We start from the raw sequence: 22,425 nt of genomic DNA on the forward strand, positions 1-22,425 counted from the left end.
AAGCTATGAGTGTGAGTTAAGAACATGAGCCATGTAAAAGCTTTTCACGTGGACAGCACAATAAAACTTCCCTCGCACAGGGAATAATTAAGTCAGAAGATAGTGCATTCACAATTAGCAAGGCATGTTCAGTTTCTTCATTATCATTTTAATTAGCAAATATTAATGTAATCTGCAAATACAAGGGGGAAAACAATTACAATTACTAAGTTTAAGGAGTCCTTCATGACCTAAGCTAAATTGAGACAAATGTCTTACTAATCGATACTGGTCACCAACTTCCAGGACATTCATTTCCATTTACTGTTAGAACTTCCAAGCGTGTTAGCAAATGTAAGAATGAATTAAGGCTCCCACAAGCTACATCTAACCTCTGATGAAGGCAATGGTGAATAAAAATGGATTAGCATGCTCCTCTCCTCTCCAGTTATCAGTTCAGACTGATAGTGACCAAGTGACTGTGGCAGCCCTACCTCATTCAGATTCCATGCCTGCTGCTGTGGCAATAACCCAGGGACATGCAGAACACACTGCCCTCTCATTTTTAGGGGGTTCCTGGTCCTTCTGTATTTAAAATATGTTGGATTGAGCCTTAGCCCTTTTGAACTCAACAGCAGCTCCCATTCATTTCACTGGGACTAGGATTCACACCTGACTCAAACAGATCTCTCCTTTCAGGTGCTTGTCCTTCTTCTGCTCTGTAGATAACATACTCTGGTCTCCAATATACTCAGTGCTTACAGGGACAACAATTAAAAGATACAGAAGTTTAAAAGAAGTCGCCTCCTAAAAGCTATAACCCTCTCTCATTCTGATTTTCATATCTAACACTCTAAAGGTAAAATAATGACTAACTTGTCCAGTACACTTACAGGACTGAATATCACAAAATGGTAAAATATTTTCAGTCTCTATAAAGGCTGTTATGTGAATTAATTCCATTCATTAATATAATTGCAATTTTATAAAGAAAAATAAGCAGCGGTAAGGGGAAGTCCGATAGTATTTCTCGTGACTGACAGTGTTATAACTGAGCAGAAACAACTTTTAGAAAGAGTTAATTTTTTTATGTTAGCTTATTTTGCAAGTTTGCATCTGTTATAAATAGTACACAGAGAGAGAGGGGGGAAGAGTCTGGGGAAAAGGCACCACTACCACCAAAACCCAACAATGTCATTAGATATTTTGCCACCTAAGACATTTTAAAGCAGGAGTCCCTGGAAAACATAATTTTATCACAAAAGTATTTTTATCACACAGCAAGCATTTTCCAAACCAGATACAGGCCAAAGCATTTTACAATACAGACTGGAAATACATACCTGGCTTTCAAATAGGTACCAAGTGTTAATATAATAGTTTCAGAAAAATCGAGTAAACCTCTAGCTCCGTAACTTTTCTACACTCACATACGTTCATTTCACAAATCATTCCCTTTTCCTCTTCCATGCGCATACAAACACAAATAAACTACTTCTTCCTTGGGTATCCCAGGCAAAATTAAACATTTTTAGGACTTTATTACAAACACACACAAGAAAATTTCCTTTTGAGTTAAAAGGACTGAAGGCTTGAAATTAATCTGAAAAATTCTCTTGCTTGTATAAATACCAGTTTTCACTGCAACCAAGCATGATTTTGAGGCCAGCTCACTGCTCTCTCCAGTGCAGACATGACAGAAATTTAAAAATTCAATGGTCATTTAAATGGTAGCACACATTTAAAAGACGCTTTGCTCAGAAACATCACTTGATTTAGTTTTTACACTGGGCAGGTTGGTAGAAAGGCAGTTATGTGGGATGAGAGAAAGAGAAGTCTACTGGTCCATTTTGCTGTGTTCTTGATACCAGGTCTTACCTCTTGTGTTTTCACATTTACATATCCATAATGAGTTCTCAGAGGCTGTCTTTGACCATTAGAAAATGGTATCCATTTGGCACTGGTTTGTCCAAAGCAGTTTAGGATCAAAGGGAAAGTTACTTCATTTGTGAGACGAACGATGATCAGACAGAGGAATGCTGCAATGAAACTCACAGCAACAACGGACTTTCTCTGCAATGAAAAGAAAGAAAATAAATTATTAACATTAATAATTGGTTTTAATAAAAAAATACGTATCTTCTATTGTAGGATGAGGGAAAAACACCTTCGAAAGCTTCATGTGAAATTATTTTTATGGTAGTCACCTTGCTGCAGGAGCACAAGGAAACAGGTCACTGGATCATTTTGTTTCAATAAATTTGCATTTCAGAGGTTTTGAGATTTTCTTTTAGAGATGGTTTAAATTTTAGTTGTATTTAGAATGAAGACTTTTATGTAAGCATCCACACCAAAGTCTCCATTCAAAATCATCAGTGCTCTAGACACATGACAACTACACAAAGTGAAAATGCCATTTGCAGCCATACCACACAAAGTTTATTGTGAAGATGATCGCTACAGATTGTATTTATTGGGCATTAATTTTAAATCATTCCCGTGCAACAGGATTCATACGCTAACCTTAAGTATTTTAGAATAAATGTGAAGTCAGCACAACGTTCTGCCTTATTACAGGTTCACAAATTTACAAAGTGAGTCATTATTATCTTGGACAAGATGACCTCCATTGTTAATAATGCAACAGATCTGAAGCCTGTATCTAATTAACCTTTGCTTCCCACCTCTAACCTATCCAGTTGGTTGGACTGGTTAATGTAACCACAGAATGGTATCAACTTTTTTCCTGGGTAACTACCCAGTCTGCAGGAGAAAAAAAACTTAGAAGAAATATGATGTTCCCCTCATTTTTAGCTATTTTTTAAATACTGCAGTCAATTACTTCTAGACAAATTAGCTAAGGACAAAACATGTAAGTTGGCATATGTAAAGATTCTAGGTATGGTACTCTATCATAAAGGTTATTTTTAAATTTTCCCTGAAATGCACAATGAACATTTACAGGTGTTTTTACTGTACTTTAATTACATTCTAGCTTTACCTAATTTGCCACAGTTTAATCACCCTACTGAATGTAATTCTATCCCTCTAAACAGTAATATATACAGAAAATAGAGGGGGGGGGGGGAATTATTTGCCTAAGGGCCTACATAAGTCCATAGTAACACTTAATGCTGGATGGCAGAATCTGATCACTCCAATTCCTGTCTACAAATACCACCACCTAACAGGAGCCAGCAGAGTACACATTTACGGCAGCTTTTGTACATGATGGCAATAAGATCGCACATGCTGCAGTGGCGGTGGAGGGGTGAGAGGCGAGCTCTGCTTGCAACCATCTAAGAGGAATCTGTTCTTTGCCTGGAGGTTCATTTGACAGCCTGCAGAAACCAAAATTCGAAATGTTGAGCAGAAGAAACAATGATATTTACAGAGCAAACAGACTGGGAAGGACACAGACAACGTTTTACTGAACACGAGCGCACAGGCTCTGTGGGCATGCACAGGGCCTGCAGGCACTGCTGCCATGCTTTGGTTCAGTTTCTGGACACAGAAAACAGCGAGAATCACAAAGAGCACACAGCAAATTTGAAGGGTGTCCTGGTTTCAGCTGAGATACAGTTAACTTTCTTTATAGTGGCTGGTATGGGGCTATGTTTTGGATTTGTGCTGAAGACAGTGTTGATAATACAGAGATGTTTTAGTTGTTGCTGCACTAGTCAAGGACTTTTCAGCTTCCCGTGCTCTGCCAGGTGCAGAAGAAGCTGGGAGGGGACACAGCCAGGATAGTTGATCTGAACTGACCAAAGGGCTATTCCGTACCACATGACGTCATGCACAGCATGTAAAGCTGGGGAAGAGGAAGGAAGGGGGGGACATTCGGAGTGATGGCGTTTGTCTTCCCAAGTCACCGTTAGGCGTGATGGAGCCCTGCTTTCCTGGAGATGGCTGAACACCTGCCTGCCCGTGGGAAGGAGTGAATGAATTCCTTGCTTTGCTTTGCTTGCGTGTGCGGCTTTTGCTTTACCTATTAAACTGTTTTTATCTCAACCCTCAAGTTTTCTTACTTTTGCTCTTCCAATTCTCTCCCCCATCCCACCGAGGGGGAGTGAGCGAGCGGCTGCGTGGGGCTTAGTTGCCGGCTGGGGCTAAACCACGACAAAGGGATAGTACTGTATTCCCACACACACGAGTTAACAAAATAGTACATTATGGGGGTCAATTGCATGGCTCTGTCTGTTTTGGTGTATTAGGAGGCTGCAATTTAGAAGATAAAGGCAACGGAAGACTGAGATAGAAAACTTGGGTGAATGAGGTCACTGTGAGGAGAAAGGGAAGAGGATGATGAAGAGGAGAAGTATTGCGGCAGTGCGATTCAGTGAGGAATCTTAGTCAGCTAATGGCTGTGCAATGTAAAATTAAACCCAGCAAATCTTCAGAGGGCAGCGCAGCAGCCGCAACCCAATCACAGCTTTCAGAATTCATGGAAGTCACTGCACTTTTCATCAGCTGCATTATAACAGATTTACATTAAATTGCAATAAACTGGCTGGGGAGCACTTCTGTGTCACTTCTCTTTGTACCAGATGGAGTCAGAAATGTGTAGCTATATATCAGGGCCTTGTAAGTGTTAAGAGCAGCCAAGATGTGCAGTGCAAGTGATAATCATAAAGCAATGAAAAGGAGCATGGATTAGTCACGTTATTTATTGCAAATCAGAATTAAAACATTGCAAATATTTAAAGGGGAATCTAGAGACTCTTTCCACTACATGAGCATGCTTCAATCAAAACCTGCACAGCAGAAAGCAGCGATCCTGCCCTGTATGATGCCACTACCTGGTTTCCCCCTATTCTGTCTTCCTGGTTTGTTGAATACTATTTTTTACTTGTTTATTTTGTGCAGGTATGTTCTGAACTTGAAAACATTGCAATCAGCTTTGTGTGCTTCTCACAGGGAGCTGTTCTAAAGAGCCTCTGCCCCGAGAAGAATTCAGACTGTGTAGCTAGATTTCTTGGCCTTCATTAGGATGCCATCTGATTTTTATATTCCTTCTCTTTAAATACACTGTATTATAGGAAAGAAAAAAGTGGGGCCTTCTTTCATTTTCTTATGTAAGAAAATACTGTTTGAAAAAGAAAACAGCAAAGATTTTTCTGTGTGTGTTGCTTAGCCAGAAAGAACCTGCACTAACTAGAACAGTGCAATGAGAGAAAGGAATTTTTACAACAGAAAGGAATCAAGGCATCTGTTCTAATTGCTTTGGAAAAAAAAAATCTAGCCATATGCAAACACAATGCCTACTTATCAACTTGTACAAAGGAAGCTTGTGTTAAGGATTCAGTTCCCCTGTAATTTTTGTTAAAGGCATGAGATCCAACAATATGCATTCTCTGAGGGAAAGACTATTGCAAATTAGAATTTCAGTGGCTCCATAAATTTCACTGTAAAAATATTGAAAAACAACAAGGCACCTACTTATCATAATTTCAGCCTTCTTAAGCATCAAGTAAAGCAGTCTGCTCAGTGGCCAAGAGTATTCTAAAGGGCACCTCTAAAAGTAATTTGTTCCCCTTAAGTTCCTCCCTCCTTTACCTGCTCAAGAAAAAAAAAAAAAAATACAGGCACTATTTGTCAGTAAGTGCTTCTTGTAAAATCTCCCTTTCTGCAGATAAATGGGGTTTGTTATCTTTCCTGTGATAAAACTTAAAATTTAGCACTGGAGACTCCAGAAATTCTATGTGACATTAGGATTTAACAGAGAAGTATGAAACTATATACAGGGATGAATACCAGACTCCAATTTGTCTCAAAATTTGTCTCTATCAACATTTTAAATGCTTACACATTCTACCATTTGGGAGAGCTAAACTAACATTAATTAGCAATTCTGCACAGAAACAAATCTTATTCCTTCTTATTTTTCAGTTCTCATCAATGCAAATAGTCTCTTAACAAAAGAAATGTTTCTCTAACATGGAAACATCCCCTGTATAAATCTCAATCAATCTTTACATTTTCCCAGCTAATTTAATGTAGATATTTTTATGTTGCTGACATTTAAATTAAAAAATGTATATTCAGTTATAAACATTTTTTTATAGATATTCAGTGAGGAGTAAACAATAAGACATATTTTAGACAGTTTCTTAGCTGGACGACTTGCATGGCATATTAGCTTTTGTTACATTTTATTTAGTTTACTATAGTACATGCCTAGTCTAGATGACAGTTGCAAGAAGAAAATTACCATACTTATGAATACAGGATCCTATAGCAGAAGAGTGATGGAGTTTACTATTTGTTAATGACACTAAGTCTAAGTAGCTGCTCATTCACAGTTAAAAAAAAAAAAAAGAGAGAGAGAGAGATAAAAGTGGACATATTTCAGATCAGAGTACAGGTAGTGCAATACCCGGGACCCCACTGGGCAGAAAGAACACACTAAAACTAAACAGTTTCTTCTCAACTCTTTTCACTCAATCCCCACAATAATACAATCCCAGTTTCAGTTATTTCTCAGACACCAGGCTCATTCTGTCTAGTGTGTATATCAAAATCAATAAGCAGTAGGCATGATTCACTCTTCTAAGGCTTCCATTTATATTTACATTGTTAAAATAAGAATTGAAATAAAACCAGGAATGTCATACTACTATGCTGGTTAGGACTTCACAAAAAACTTCATGGAAATAAAACAATAACAACAATACTTTTATAGGGGTGTGTATATATATATTTGGCAACTTGGTCCCTAACACTATTTATAACGTTCATATCATCTGTTTTTGGTATTTACCAGTGCCAGGCTGATTCATTAGCTTCAGTTTGGCAAGAACTTGACAGTCTGAACAAATTTTAGCCATTTTTCTTTTGTAATCTGTTAAGAAGTGCGAGATGACAAGACCATTTTTTATAGTTCAATAATGCCTGATAGAATAATAAGACACAAACATTTTTTGTGTTGTATACAGTTGTCTAGCAGGAAGAAAGGAAATATTTTCAGCATAAGAAGAGAATTTCATAAGTTGTAAATTTTACTGAGGTATGTACTAAGTATTTTTATTCTACTTTCTAGCCCAAGGGCAACACCCTGCCACTTAGAATGTATTATATGGCAGAGACTATCAAACCACTTTACAAGCAGTAATAAAACCCCATCCTAGTGAGATTAACAGTAAAAATCCATTTCACAGATGCATAAACTGAGGCTGAAAGCAACTTTCCTAAGATCACAAAGAAATCATCAGAAGCTACTCCTAAACTTGTATTGTAGAACTATGTTGTTTCTCAGGTTTATTGTTCCTATTATAACTAACTGCCTGAATTTCTTAAGTGCCAAAGTTGAATATGGTATTATGGAAGACTCTAGTAAAGAACCCTTGGAATCAGTAAAGTTCCATGCCCCAAACAGTAACTGAAAACAAACCTTTTTTCAGAAATTGATTTTTTTACAGTATTAATTTTTTCTGTTACTTTCATGGATACATGATAACACTGCACTTGGAAGGACAAATCAAAGGTAAAGACTTACACGACGGCTTTGAGTCTCTTAGATGACACAATATGCAGTAATATTGTATTAGTTTCACAATACCTGCCTTTACGAGCATACTGAATAACTCAATCACTTTTTTAATATCTCTGCACATTATACTACTTTTATTATAGGACTGATGCAGGGTTTCAGGTTTTTTACTCAAGTATAATACCAACTGAAAACAATAATAGCTACACTTATTGAATTTGTTTCACTTTGTAGACCACTATATGTAAAAAATAGTTTTATTTAATTTTTTCTTTTATAGTCTTGAGCATCTTCTTCGAATGCTGCTTTCTGTTACAACAGAGCATAAAATGAAATTCTTTCAGCACACTAGTTCAGTATACCTTACTGATTTCACTGGTATTGGAAATAAATATGCCTTCCAGCTACTTCTTTTGTCCTGAACCTCCCTTTAACAGGGCTGCTGTAGGGATACTCAGGCAGGGGTCCTAGAAGTTTTCAAAGAGGGAGCAAGACTATATAGCAAAGATCCTTTTAGAAACAGACATGTGTCAAACAACACTTGCATAAAATCGGTAGCTGCAGATTTACTTTCTTCTCCTCCAGAAGTGAAAGCTAACCTGAATATGTTCAAAGGCTCCACAGGTGATGGCTGTCAATGTTTCTCTCTCAGGAGAAGAGAACAAAGCAGGCAAGGGGTTATATCACAAGTAAGATCTGGTTTGGGTTCAAAACCCAGTAAAATTAAGATTAAAGCAAATTTATTTTTCTTTTCTGGAAAAGGGCACCTTTGCTAAACTGGAATGTAAGCAGCCAGGAAACCTGAGGAGTGAGAGCAGAAATAAAGTTCGGTGATGGAGAAGCAAGGCAAGAAATGCAGCATTCATAAAAATAGATAGAAGAGATACAATGAAAGAAACATATGACTTTTAGCCTTCTTCTGTATGGCCTAGAAAGTATTTCTTCTAAGAACATACCCTGAATCAGGACTGTGTTCATAGCTTATGATGTTTGAGAAGGCATGAATAGAAGACACATCACTTCTTGCATGCCTCCTCTGTAGGAGCTCTGGCCTTTTTTATAGCTAAGGCAGCTGAAGAGCTCTCAAGAACACAGCTCATTGTACCTCTTTTATTGTTGTCATTTGTTGAAAACTTGTTACATAATTCAGTTTTCACCACGATTCACAATACAGTCCTGTACAAATGCTGGTGTATCTGGGTTCATAACAGCTTGACATAGTGTTTTTCACAGCAAAATAAAACATATTCAAACAGCTCCTTCATTAAAGCCAAAAATCTGCAGAGAGTGCTCACGCTCACTGGAGTAAGACCTGAGCAATGAACAAAAACAGGAATCAGCACAGTATTGTCCAAAGAATTGATGTAGCAGCAGCACCAGCGGTCTACATTAAAAGCCTTCACTGCTTACATATAGGAGGATTATCGCTATTGACATTTAGTCTCAGGTAACTGCATAACTTTATTACATACAGCATTCCCATCAGAAACAGCACACATATTTGGGTAATAATATGAAATTATGTAAGGTGAAGAACTTCAAAGTTTCAAGGAGCAACTGTTGAAGTATTTTGAAGGTCTCCCATATGCTATCATGCATAAGAAGTTACTACATTTGAAAAGTCCCAGTGATTTGGAGCCCTTCAAATTGCAAAGCATTGCCAGGTTTCAGGAATTAATCTGTGTCACTATTCCCTCTTGCCCTAAACTCAAAGCCTGGTAAGAAGGAGAAATTTTTTGTCTGTAGATATTCTTATCCCTTAAAGTGATTTCAGGCTTTCCAGCACTTCAAGTTCTCCACATTCCATAATGATTGTTTCTCCCACTCCTTTCCTGCTTACTCAAAGCTGAATTTGTATTTCCTTCAGCAGTCGTCTTCTGGCCGAGGGTTCCCTGTGCAAACAGCCTCTACTCCCAAGAAGGCACAAACACATCATTAGCACAGCTCCAAACTTCACAAACCACAAAGTCACAGTACCACCAAGGCAACCTAAACTTCTGAGCAAGGCATGCCTTTGGCCAGTCTGCTACTTCATTTTATACTCTAACTGAAAGCTGTCCAGTAGCTTAAAAGATCTAGCCCATTAAAATGCCCATGGCAGAGAAGCACACTTTAAATAACATTGTTGACTTTTCATTCTGTAAGATCTGTTAAGAATATTTAATCTAAAACTGCTGTTATTGATTCATCGATGTCCTTCACAACTAGGGTGAACTTCATCAGTAACTGTAGATGCATATTATATAAATACTAACGTAGGCTCTGCATGATACAGTAGTATTAAAAAGGAAAAAAAGCCTCTGCAGTACGGCTCTCAAATGGTGCCTTTTTTTTTTTTACTCTGGATTATTGCCCAGCTCTTCTTATCAATAGCTTGGCAAGCTTTCAGACACACACACAGGCTGACGTACGCTTCCCTATAATAGAACTGCTGGTACCAGAATTTGTGATCTTTCAACCTGGCAGTTGGTTGTTACTACTTATTGAAGTACCACCTGATTGTAGCTATTTTTCACCTGCTGAGAAAAAGTTCAAAGAAAAAACCACCCATATGCGAGTATTAACTCTTACCCTGCCAGATATACCTCACATAGATGACCTCTCCCTCTCCTCTATAGAAATATATAAAGATTCATGATAGGCACATTGTAAGAATGAATCCCTAATTGAGCAGTTTTCACAAGCATTCTGAAAGACACCCTATAGCTGCCAACATTTTCATGAAAAATCCCTTTCAAAAAGTTGATTCTTTCAACCAGAAATAGACTCAAAAATGCATAAACGAGAAGAAAAGCAACAACAAAAAGCCCCGCAGATGCATCAAGAAAGATTCTTAGAAAACAATAAAATACCAGCAAACCTCTGGTCTGCAGATCTCTATATATGACAAAAGATGTCATTATTAAAAGCCTATTGCATTTCTTTGTTATTTTATATGAAATATCAGAAATACTCAATTTCTTGTTTCAAAAAAGCACAGGAAAGGGAATGTGATGGCTTCTAAAGTGAAAGTGAGATAAATTCAATTTCTGCTCCTAGCAGTAAAATCATCAGTGCGTTTGGTATGCAGCAGGAGGAATGGATGTTAATCACATACCTATATGTTTAGCAAACACCACAGTGGGATGTAACCTCCGGAAGTACTAACTTCTAGATAAGGGGAAAAAAAAAAATCAAACAAATAAAATTAAACATATGACAGCAGCCCAGGGGCAGAAGAAATGAAAGTAAATAAAATGTTGTAACAACCCCATATTCTCAGTACTCTCAGGCTGCACATCTGTGAAGAAAATTCCTTTTGCTGGAAACCTTCACTTGCCTGCAGCTCACTTCTACCTGCAGGGGAAAGTTTATGCTACAGAGCAAAAACCTGCATACCCAGAAATTCACACAAGTGAAATGTAATTGCCCACCACCGTCTGGACAAGACCAAACCTTCCTCCACTGAATTTTCCCCTGTAAAGATCCTTGACTGCCATGCTGGACCTGAAGCTAACAAAAATTGGCACCGTGCCTCGGTTTCCTTCTAAAGGCCAGATAACACTGGAAGACAAAAGAGATCTTGCCCAGTCTGTCACTTGGCAGGACTCTGGCTCTGGCCCTTCACACCAGCTTCATCCCATACTGTTCTTTGGGAGGTCAGCACTTTTGGAAAGTTGCTCTGGATGCTGTCTCTGCCACCGTGTATGCAGTGCACCTGCTATTCAGAAGCATGAAAAGGAAAACAGAAGCAGGTCATTATTCATTTTAGTCTTGTGTTAGGCACTCGCAGACAGCCAGTGCACCCTAACACAATGCAGATTAATGTCTTGTTCCAGTGGCAGGGATGCAAACACTGTTTAGTGTGAGGAGGCATATGGGCTCTTTCAAGGTCTGGCTGAATGGTTGGCTCTGCTCTGAAACGTAAGAAGATACAAGTACTGAATATAAGGGGTAGAGACCTCCTTCACAGCCACCAGGCAAAGGTCCAAATTCAGAGAGCGGAAAGACAAGTTTTTTCAAACTGGTCTTCCCAAAAAAAAGGACCACTGTGAATTAGAAAGAAGCTATTCTTAAGCAGAGATGATGCTCTTCAGCCAGCCTGCAGGAGGTCTTTTGTTCTTTGAGTCGTGCAGTTTCTTTCTTTTTTTTTTTTTTCTTTTTTTTGCATTTGAGCAAGACACTCTCCAGCACAGCTGTAGCCATGTTGTCCTGGGGTGGCAAGAGGCAAGAGCAGCTTCCATGGACGGCCTTTTACATAAATACAGTAAGCCGGGCTCTAAATTGTTTTGGCAAGCCCCTTTCCCTTCATCAGACACAGAAATCTCCCTGTTTTCTTTGGATAAACCTGCTCTAGCCTACATCATCCATACATAGTTGCCACATATGTCATCAGAAAAGTAAAATGTAATATTCAGTGCCTCCAAGCGTTGTCTGCTTCTGGCACATGGAGTAACATTTCAGTAGGCATAATCATTTATAGCCGATAAAAAGCAAGACCTAATTACAGAGAAGCCTAGGCTGAGACCAGCTATTTCGTAATGGGAATTTTAAATTTGCTGCCATATAGCTGGGAACATACTACTTTTAGTGAGGAAAATACACTTTGCTTTCCCCGCTTAATTCTTGTACTTTTCTTTATGCTTTCTCTATTGGAAGTTTAGAAAAAGAGGCTTTGGGGAAAAAAAAAAAAAAAGGACTGATAAAGAAGCTAGACACCAGCATGGCAGTGTCATCTCTGAAGAGATCTTCAAAGCCACGATTTAGATGTAGAAGTTAAACTATTTCTGTGGCAGACAACCCTTCAGGACAGCAAACTTTTGAACAAATGGAGGCGCGTGAAAGATGTGGCATTTGCTGGGATGGTCGCATTAGGGTTCATTCTCCAGTGCAAGAGCAACATGCCGTCTGTAGGATATACATTGAATTCATTTCTAGGGTGGGTTTTTTAGGCGGTTGTTTTTGGACGAAGGTATGCAGAACTCAGCAAGGCGCTTTTTATACTATACATTAACAATCATATGATTATCACAGCATTACAGCACAGAGCTTTCCATCTAGGATGCAGATCAACTGTGTTAAACACTGTACGCTCATAGCAGCAGACCCAACAATATCATGATCCAAATGAAAAAGAGAAGGCAGGCCTACATTTTCCATCTCATTTGTAGGAGGGGTCGCACTGAGCAATGCAGCGTCTGTACCGACACAGAGGGGCAAACGGCCTGTACATTTTTGGCAGAGACTTTCCTTTCAAGTACTGGCATAATCTGACCCCACTTTACCCGCTTCTACTGATACAATCACAGGAAAATGTTGCAAACCAGCAGGAACTTAAACAAAATTTCTTGCCTGTTGAGTACAATTGTATTCCTTCTACACGTAGGAGTCTGTTCATTATTCATCCTTGGATAACAGGAGCAAGAGGTTATCAGAAGTTGCCACAAGGGAGACTCTCCAGATAGCAAAGAATATGCAGCATTATCGTTACAGAACATAATGACTGCTCACATACTGCTCAAGAAGTTGATGACATCCCTCAGTTGACTAGGGAGCTCCTTAAATCAGGGCACTGAAACTCAATAAAAGCTCTGATCAAGGCAGTGGCCTCAATTTAATTATGAGCTTTATTGATCATGTCTTCTCTTTACAAAAGAGAGGAAAAAAAAAAAAGTGTCCACAAAGCACTGAACTTGTGGCAGGGCATGGTGGGACACTGCAGAACAGACTCCTTGGCTGTTCTGACAAATCCACAGTGGACAATCCTTGCCTTTTGTGCTGACCTCTCACTTCTAGGAATTAGGAGAATAATTTTATGTGAACTAGTTTTCATCAGAAGGAAGCAAAATACAATTTCACATTTACAATAAAATCCATGATCTGAGACCTATTTTGTGAATACAGGCGGTTGAATGGTATACCTGCAGTGGAATAGCACCCAAAAGCCACAATCAGGAGCCAATCGCCATTGTGCTAAAAGCTATAAATTCTTTGGATTCATTATTTCTGCAGAACATCTCAATAGGAGCTAGAGGAAATCATAAAAATTGATAGTTTTCCGAAAGAAATTCTTCCAAGCAATAAAGTTTAATCTCTCACTGATCTGTTATCCTGATAGAATAGTACAGGGACGGTAACATATATATCCTACCCAAACACACATTCTATCATCATATCACACTCCTCTCACACTGGGTGAGCTAACTGAATTGAACTTGACCTTCAAAGCCCTTGGAATGCAACAAAATATCTCTGTTTTCTGACATTTATGGGTGGCTTTTCTGCATGGCTGCTTTTATTGCCTAGAAAATAATGGTGAAAGCTGTCTGTACAAACCTACTATAAACACTGACAAATCACATGAAAGGAAGACAGATTTATTCAGTGTAGATTACTCCAGAGCTAATCTAATCAAATCTAAGATTTACATTTTTAAAGCAGATCAAAAATTCATAGAGTTGGCATTTTGATACAATACATATATATTACATTTTAATTTTAATCTGCAAGTGTAATTGAACTGATTTTGATTTTCTGTGCTTTTATTTTTGCTTAAAAAGGCTTTATGTGTTTCATATGAAAATGCATCATTGAACTATCACATGCACAACGAAAACCCTATGGATAATTCATACAGAAGATTATCAATCTCTGTCTAATAAAGCTTGGATAAAAATACATTTGGACATGAATCTATATTAAAAACTAAAAGTGCTAGATGTGAAAAGGCAAATATGTCCTATTTGTGGCTTTCTTAAACTTAAAGGAAACCACTCATAGCCACCTTACCGGAGCTGATCCAGAACATTTTGATGGAAGAACTGTGACACAAATGTGCACCTAGCACAGTTTTCCATCCTTTAGTCCATGAAATGTAGAGGGACTGTCATGTGTCAGAAATTATTCCAAACCCCTGTTCCCTTCATGCACGTTTTACTTATTTGCATGCAAGAAACAAACAAAAGGAGTAAAAAACCCCACAACATTCAAATTGAGCTTAATTTTTGTATGGTCGTAAATGAAAATTACAGTGGCAACACTGCCTCATACAGTCTGTGGACTGTTCTCTAGGAGACAAGATGGGCTCCCGATACAAAGGACGCACCTCTACTATGGGCTGGACACAGACGGCTCTTGTGCTGCTGCCTCACCTTGGGCAAGTCACCACTACTCTGTTCCTCATTTTCATTGCCTGTTAAAGTACCCTAACATCCAGAAGGGCATATTGTTTTCAAACAACAGCAAAGCTTGACCCAACTAGAAACAAGTATTTTCACCAAGTATTTTAGTCAAAGACATAATCTACTGTCTGGGTACTCGGTTCTACGACAGCATATCTAGCTACTTGCACTGAACAAAAGCAACCGTTGAATCCTGCTCCTCCTCCATTTAAAGATACCTCTGATTTAAAGGAGAGCAAGAGAAAGCCAGAAGCACATTAAATTTGAAAAGGAATAGTAAGAAAAACGTCATTATAAAATTTTATTTTTATTCCTTCCCCGTGCCTTTGCATATCAGTTACTCAATTTACAAACTCAGGATCCCTCAACTCCCACTTCAGTCAAGTCTGGTGTCACCAAACCCAGCTCCTGAACGCTCTTGTTGAGGTCTGTGGGACCGAATGCTGCATCTTTGTAGCTTACAGCCATAAGGAAACTTCCTTAATTGCCAACTGTGCAAGCCTTGACCTGGATATGAAAAACAAATTCTCATCTTCAGTTTTGCTGCTGATCCAGGAAGCAGATTCTGCCCACAAGCTTTCTGTAGGATATAAATGTCTCCCACACACTAACAGCCCAGAGGCTATTTATTTTGAATTCTCTTTAACACCACTCTGGTCTAAAGCAGTAGAATAAGGCCACTCAGGCCTTCATGAACTCATTGCGATGTCCCAGAGGTTACAAAATGGTGTTTTCCTTTCTGTCAGGGAAGCTGCCAGAGACACCAGTGAGATTAAATAACGTGCCCCAAGACCCTTTGGAAGTACTAGGCAAAGCTGAGTTTTCCTAACATTCATTTAGAACCAGAATCATACTCAGTTATTTCTAGAAAAGAAGCATTATTTTTAACGTTGGAGCATCTAGGATCCATGACATGCAAAAAGCATGTATAGTGAATGCAATAATGTTACTCTTACGTTTAACGTTACGCTTACTGTTTTGTCTGTTTTCATTATTTTCCATTATTTTCCTCAAAGGTCTTCATTTTTAGGTAATAGTTACCAGTTTTTACCTCTAGTTTTACCCCTGTGCTGCTTAAACAGCAGTTACCAATAAAAGAATGAATCTGGATAGGACAGAGTACCCCACTGTCCTGTAGCCACATGTGACCAACACCTTTCACGGTGCCCACATTCTCTGCCAGAGTATTTGGGTTTGTAGTATTTTGTACAGTCATTACAAGTTATGAGAGTTTATGATCTGTTCCAATCACTACAAGTCACAAAAATTATGCCAGTGCTCTGAAAAAAGCAGCAGAAGATTTTCTCAGTGAACCTCCAAGTCTTTTAGCCATAAATCTCAAATAATGCTGTTTGTTTAATTTAACACTGCTATATAGATTAACGGAGAAGTTGTCCACTAGTCAGGGGAGGAACACAAAGATCCATCCTAACTTACTTCATTTCCAGGTTTATTCATTATAAGTGTTATATAATGTGACATTCACACATTACTGAAGAAGTTCAAAGAACAAAATGCACGTCACTAACCAGCTGATCATTTTTCATTTGATTTTAGATGCCAAAATTAATGATGCCCTTCCTTTTTCATTAGATCTCTTTTTTTATACTTTGTTTTGTTAAATTAGAAACAGAGTATGTGAGCAATCAGAATATTTCTCTGCAATTCCCTTGCTTCTGCACATGTAAATAGCTCCACAGTGCTAGAAAACAGATTTAATCAGTTTAAACCCAAGGTCTGTTGGGACTCCAGCAACTTTTTTGGCTAGAAGATCCAAATTCAGATGTTAATGTTGAAGACATTAAATCCTAATATTTTCAATTTCTCATTCTGAGTTATTCAGCATTCACCACAAATGTCACCAGTCAAGTTTCAGCTGGTCTTACTCCATTTCCTCCTGCCTGAAAGTTTATTACTCATTGAGTGCCACAACATCTAATTTTATACCCTCTGACCATTCTTAGATACTCTAATCCTCCAAAAAGTCACACAGTACTCCCCTTTTTGCTGTGCTGGATACTGCCTCTGCTTCAGCAACTTCTTGCTGCCCAACAATGCTGTTTTCAAATTCTTCTCTTTTATTGACCTTAAGGAATCACCACCTTTAATTCTTTAATCCCCTAGTTTTTCTGCAGTTATGCCCCAGCTTCCCATTTAAGTCTTAAACCATCCTGCCAGCTTCTCCTTTCAGAATTGTTTTTAAGAATCTTATACTTAACTACTCTTCATTTATATATACTCCTCTGTCTCGCTGACTAATTTCATCCTAAATTCCCTCTCAGAACGTCATCTTTCATCTCATATTAATTCTTCTTTTTGTCATACTAAATATCCTTTCTCTTTCTGGAAACAGAGTCACTTTCCCTCTGCAGACGAGTACATGTGCCCCTTTTTCTTGTAGTTGTTTCGCTTTTTGTTTTTCTGTTATGATACCACTCCTGTGGTTGCTGTAATGGTCATGGGCTGCTGTATTTCAGCCCTGTTAATATTTTTCAGCCTTTGTTAATGAGATCCAGATGTTTTGATTGGTGCTGTAGTAAGAAGAAAGGTGCTGTATTAAGAGAAAGAAAGTACTGTTCCACTTAGGCCCCGCAAAGTGCCCTCTATGGCAAGAAGTACGCAGCTGGAAGTATATAACACTATAGGGAAAGAACGTGCTTTGGGGGATTACTGGGGGCACCACCTTTTCATAATGTATTTGCCTAGAAAGTATTAATCTAAATAAAAGGCCAGTAGACTAGAAGCAGTTTTCTAAACAACAGACTGCAATTAACGTATCTAATTAGTCCTATCCATTCTCACAAATTTACCTTTCATGTATCTCCTCTCAACCAGTTTTAGCAAGCTAACTGAACCAAATTTTAGCAAGCTAACTGAACAGGGGAGGTTTAGACTGGATATTAGGAAATTTTTCTTCACCGAGAGGGTTATCAAGCATTGGAACAGGCTGCCCAGGGAAGTGGTTGAGTCGCCATCCCTGGAGGTATTTAAAGGACGTTTGGATGAGGTACTTGGAGACATGGTGTAGTGGTGGTTTTGGCAGTGTTAGGTTTATGGTTGGACTCGATGATCTTAAAGGTCTTTTCCAACCTATATGATTCTGTGATTCTGTGATTCTGTGAAATTCTTCTTGTATCTTGCAATAAGCAGGTCCTCCATTCTCCTGATACACTAGCTTCTCGACCCCTGTTCTTCTGCTTTCGGGTCATCTTCCTTGACTGTAGGTATTGCACTCGGTCTCTCAAAAGGGATCTCACTAGTGTGCGTGTATCAGCTATAAAGCTTCCCTGAATTAAGGTATTTCATGGTTCAATTTTATTTAGATTTCTGATCATTTTGTGAGTGATGGGCATACCCATAATGAGTCCTATATCATTTGTTTCCAGCTGATGAGCTGCCAGTATATCAAGCACAGTGGCTGCTTGATTCCTTTGTTTTTCTAGGGCTTGTCTAATTGATAATATTTTCTGGTTTTTTCTTACATTGCAGAACATCTCTGGCGTCTTCTGTAACTATAGCTTTGGTAGTAACTGTAGGAGCCAAACGACCTCCAGAAAGCTTTTACAAAATGACTTTCAGAAAAGCTCAGGTCTCAGTAATGCCAGGCAGGACAGAAGAAACCGCAGCAGCGAGAACAGGAGCTGTTGGGTTTAGGGTCAGATTTTTGGAAAGCGCTCTCCCCTTTCTGACAGACACGTTACAGAAATGGGTCTCATCTCAATCTATTTTTAAGTCTTTAGACACTACTTCAGAAACAGTTTGCAATGGCCAGCGTTAACTCACATTACTTAGGAAGTATCTCAAGGAAACGCATTGTGCACAGGCTGTACCATAACAGGAAACCTACCACAGTCAGGTCACTTTACATAAGGCTATTCACTATGCTTTTAAGCAGAGTTAAGAGGAGTTTTCACACTATATGATTTAGCCTCTCAAATTTTGACCAAGATTTTACCAAGGCATATGTTGTCTACTGAATGGTAAAAGTGTACAAAGCATGAGAAGATGAAGTAAACTTCAGGGTTATGCACATTTTATTTCATCCTTCTGCCTTTTTTTATTGAGCACCAGAGCTGTCATCTCCTAAAAGCCTCATACTGTCACCTCAAAGAGACAGCAGCTGACACGTCCCTTTAAAGTAAAAGGAAAAAGAAATTTTGTGACATCATAAAACTGGGGATGATAAAATGAGTTTAAATAACAATAAGTACAGAAAGACATTTGCTGCTCATCTTTCACTTTTGTCTCTTCTTCTTGTTATTCAATATTCACAGAAATGGAGAAGTAATGTAGCTTCCTCTCTTACACCCAAAGTATTTCCCTTTGGTGATCCAAACACTACTGAAATCTATAGGAAAGCTCTGCATTGGTTAAAAATCTCAGCGTTTCCTCTGTCTTCCCTGACCGCAGGATAGATTGCCTGCATGATATTTACAAATAGAAAAATCATGGATAAATTACTGGACTATTTTACTGCACAGAGACCTAGGAGAAAGGAGAATCAGAGAGGTTTTGACAAATCAACCATGCAGCAAAAAAACCATACAGCAATTAAACAACCTGTCCTGGTACACAAACTCAGCTAGAGAATCTCCTCTGCACCACCAAAAAACTAAAGACCTTAAAAGGCACCCTTCACCACCTGCAGCAAAAGCATGCCACAGCAGGCTACACTGCTGACTAAGGTGAAATGCTGTTATTCTATTATATAGGGGTAAATGGTTTGCTCTTGTTTTAACCACTTTGTAAACCCAATATAAGTGCAAAAAAAGCTGCTCTTAAGAATCAACAAAGTCAATAAGCTGAACTAAAAGCCCATTAAAAACTGCATCAGAGGGAAAGAAATGATACAATAATATTCTGCTAAGGCACAAATTCAAAAACTATCTGATCAAAATGCAAAGCTGTTCAAAACTTGTCAGTTACTCAAACTATCTAAGATTCAAACCAGGTAAGGTAATCGCATCACTAAGAAATCAAAATTTGATTTTTTTAATTATGCTATTGTCTAGTAATGAATAAATTACGTTTGATTCATTTTATTCTCTCCTCCTATGCAGCACAATTACAACAGTACTGGAATGAAATTAAAAAAAAATTACCATTTCATCAAAGGTTTTTAATACCCATCTATGATTTAATTTGATCGCCAAATTTGATCTATAATGATATTAATAGATAGAAAAATCCATAGTAGAGTCCATTATTGTTGAACTTTATCATCTTTTTAGAAAGTACAATAGTAAAATTATCTATTAATTAGATTAATTTCAAGGAAGTGTAAATCATCCTGACCCATGATACTTGCTTGCAAAGCTATTGTGAGAGAATAATTAATAGGCAATAGTCCAGGAATATTATTCTGAGCAGATGCGAACCTTGAACTTAAATTCTAACTAATACATCATCTTACAGAAAATCCAACATCCTGGAGCGCTGCAAGGAGGAGAAGAGAAAAAAAAAAAATCTAAGTAGATTGTTGTTGTTATACGTAGCCTGTATTATTGCTTAACATGACCATGAATTAAAAGTGGGTATAAGTAAAAATCTCTGAGTTTTAGAACTTCAAGGTGAGAAGGGCTGTGCCACTCAAATAATACAGCCCCATATAAAGAACACGTCTTACAAGTAATTTCATTTGTAACCTATTCTGCTGGCAAACTGTAAAGCCTTGGGCAAGTATTTAACCCTAAGCGGTAGCTGGCAGTAAATACATACAGTAAGGAAGACAAATAAAACACTTAAGCATAGGTTTGCAATTTTTCCTTACCCTTCCATCACATGAAATCAATTTCTACAGATTCTGGATTAGATCTGTCCCAAACATATATCTGATTCCTAGGTCCTAGGTTTAAAAATTTAATTGTAAGGTCTTTGTGGCAGCAATAGCATCCACTAAACAATGAATGGGAAGTAATCAAGACTAGAATCTTGTATTCACATGTAAATTTTCAACGGAAATTAGTCACTCTGTTTTCTGATGAGCTATATGTCACATTGCACTATCTGTCTAATAAATTGTAAAGTGTTTTCAGTTGTGATGGATGGAGCTTTTATCTGTAAAACCTCTTTATAATATACTGTGAGGCTACCAAAATGTTCTGTTTCAAGAGCTGAAGAGAGGACAGAATTGTTTTTATGCGGACACAGGCTCCCAGGAACACCCTGTAAGCACGGACGGATGGAAAGCGCTATTCTGCTCTACGATGGCAGTCCCCCACGTGATGATTCCTGTACCACATTTTATAGGATCTAGGCTTTTAACACAGACACTGTGCAGAACAAAAGCAGATCACTGAACTGTAAAACCTAGAATCTTGCATCCCAAGACTTCAGTAAAGATCAAACAGAACGGATGTACATTTATAATATTGTGACTAAACAAGGAAAGGGTGGACGGAAGACAGAGAAAGAACCTTCTTCCCATCCCTCACATCCCCGGTTAGTTTTAACTCCTATGTAGTGCAATGTATTGAGTAACAGAACACGATAAACACCATTGCTTTAGCTATAATTTTATGACAGCTTATAGTACCAAGCAAGAACACTTCTTGGGGAAATATGCATGTTTCTGACAGACTATTTAGCAGATGCTAAATGTGCTGAACTCAAATGAAATGTGTGCACCAGAGGGTCAGTGGAAGAAGGACCTCGCAGCATGGCCCTTGATCCCCAGTCACAAGTATTCGGTGTGGCATTCAGTAAGGCCTGGAGTTCTTTTATAACAAAGCTTCAAGAATAAAAACTCCACCAAAACCACCACCCATACTTCTGCTATCTCTCTGGGAAATCTAGTGAAGTGAAATTGATTTTCTTTTTTTATTAGTGAGGCTATTAAGCATGAGGCACCAAAAGATGAATGGAGAGCAAGCCACATAAAGAGATAGAAGCATCTGAAAATGCCTTTTATTTGTTGCACAGTTGCTTTTTGAGAAGAAATACCTGCATGAGTGGAAGATCAGTCTCTGACCAGACTCCACTGGCAACACACCCAGTGACTCTAGGAGCCTGCATGCATCCAGAAATCTGCAGGTGCAGTAAGTGGTCACTACAGAAATCTGATCCTAAATTTGTCAAAAGAACAAGGACACTTCTCCTAACTTCTGAGAGACATCCTAGCTCACTAGAGACTGTTCCAGTAAAAGCCACATATTGCTGATAGACCACTTTGACTGTTCAGTATAAAGAAATTTGAAACGGGGGCTTGCAGATGAGGTTAAGAAACTCATTATCCACACCTCCCCCTTTCCGTCCTTTTCTTTTAAACTCACGTCCTCATTGCTTTTTCTTTGATTTTCTCCTGCTTTGATCATCCAGACCTGACCATACGGGTTTGTTCCCTAAGTCATCTTTCAACAGAAGCAGAAGTGGTAGGAGAGCTGGAAACCAGACCTAAAAGGTGTTGGATAGCAGCACATTGCTGCTGTAAAAGAACAGGCCCTTATTCTGATCTTGTTTCTTCCTGACGCACTAGTTTCCTGGCTGGTCTTTTAGACAGTGTGATAAAAATATTGTAGGCATAATGTTTCGTTTTCTGGTAGTAAAACAGTTTGGCACACAGTGACAAAGAGAACAAAGGCGGATACCCCCCAACACATGCACAGTTTAAGATGCACTTACGGTCCTATGAGAGCAAAATGAATTCCTACAAGCAGAATTAATAGGATACCTTATTCTTTAACATCTGAAGGAGGCAGAAGTAAAAGAAAAATGAAACTTAAAGTGTCTTTTATTTCAAACAAAAGGAGGATATTTAAACAGGAGCGTCACATGGGAAAGATTTCATATCACTACAAA

General features: G+C 38.4%; 1 protein-coding gene across 7 annotated transcripts in view; it reads right to left on the reverse strand.

Annotated features, from left to right (window-relative positions):
• Window positions 1-22,425, reverse strand: part of ST6GALNAC3 (ST6 N-acetylgalactosaminide alpha-2,6-sialyltransferase 3) — a 225,897-nt gene that overhangs the window by 116,663 nt on the left and 86,809 nt on the right. For all 7 annotated transcript variants that reach the window (XM_075508562.1, XM_075508561.1, XM_075508565.1 and 4 more), the window contains one exon: window positions 1,858-2,052. In XM_075508562.1, coding sequence (XP_075364677.1) covers window positions 1,858-2,052 — 195 coding nt within the window. The remainder of the gene's footprint in view (window positions 1-1,857; window positions 2,053-22,425) is intronic.

Source organism: Mycteria americana, chromosome 7 (assembly GCF_035582795.1).
Source record: "Mycteria americana isolate JAX WOST 10 ecotype Jacksonville Zoo and Gardens chromosome 7, USCA_MyAme_1.0, whole genome shotgun sequence".
In the NCBI taxonomy this organism is placed as follows: domain Eukaryota; kingdom Metazoa; phylum Chordata; class Aves; order Ciconiiformes; family Ciconiidae; genus Mycteria; species Mycteria americana.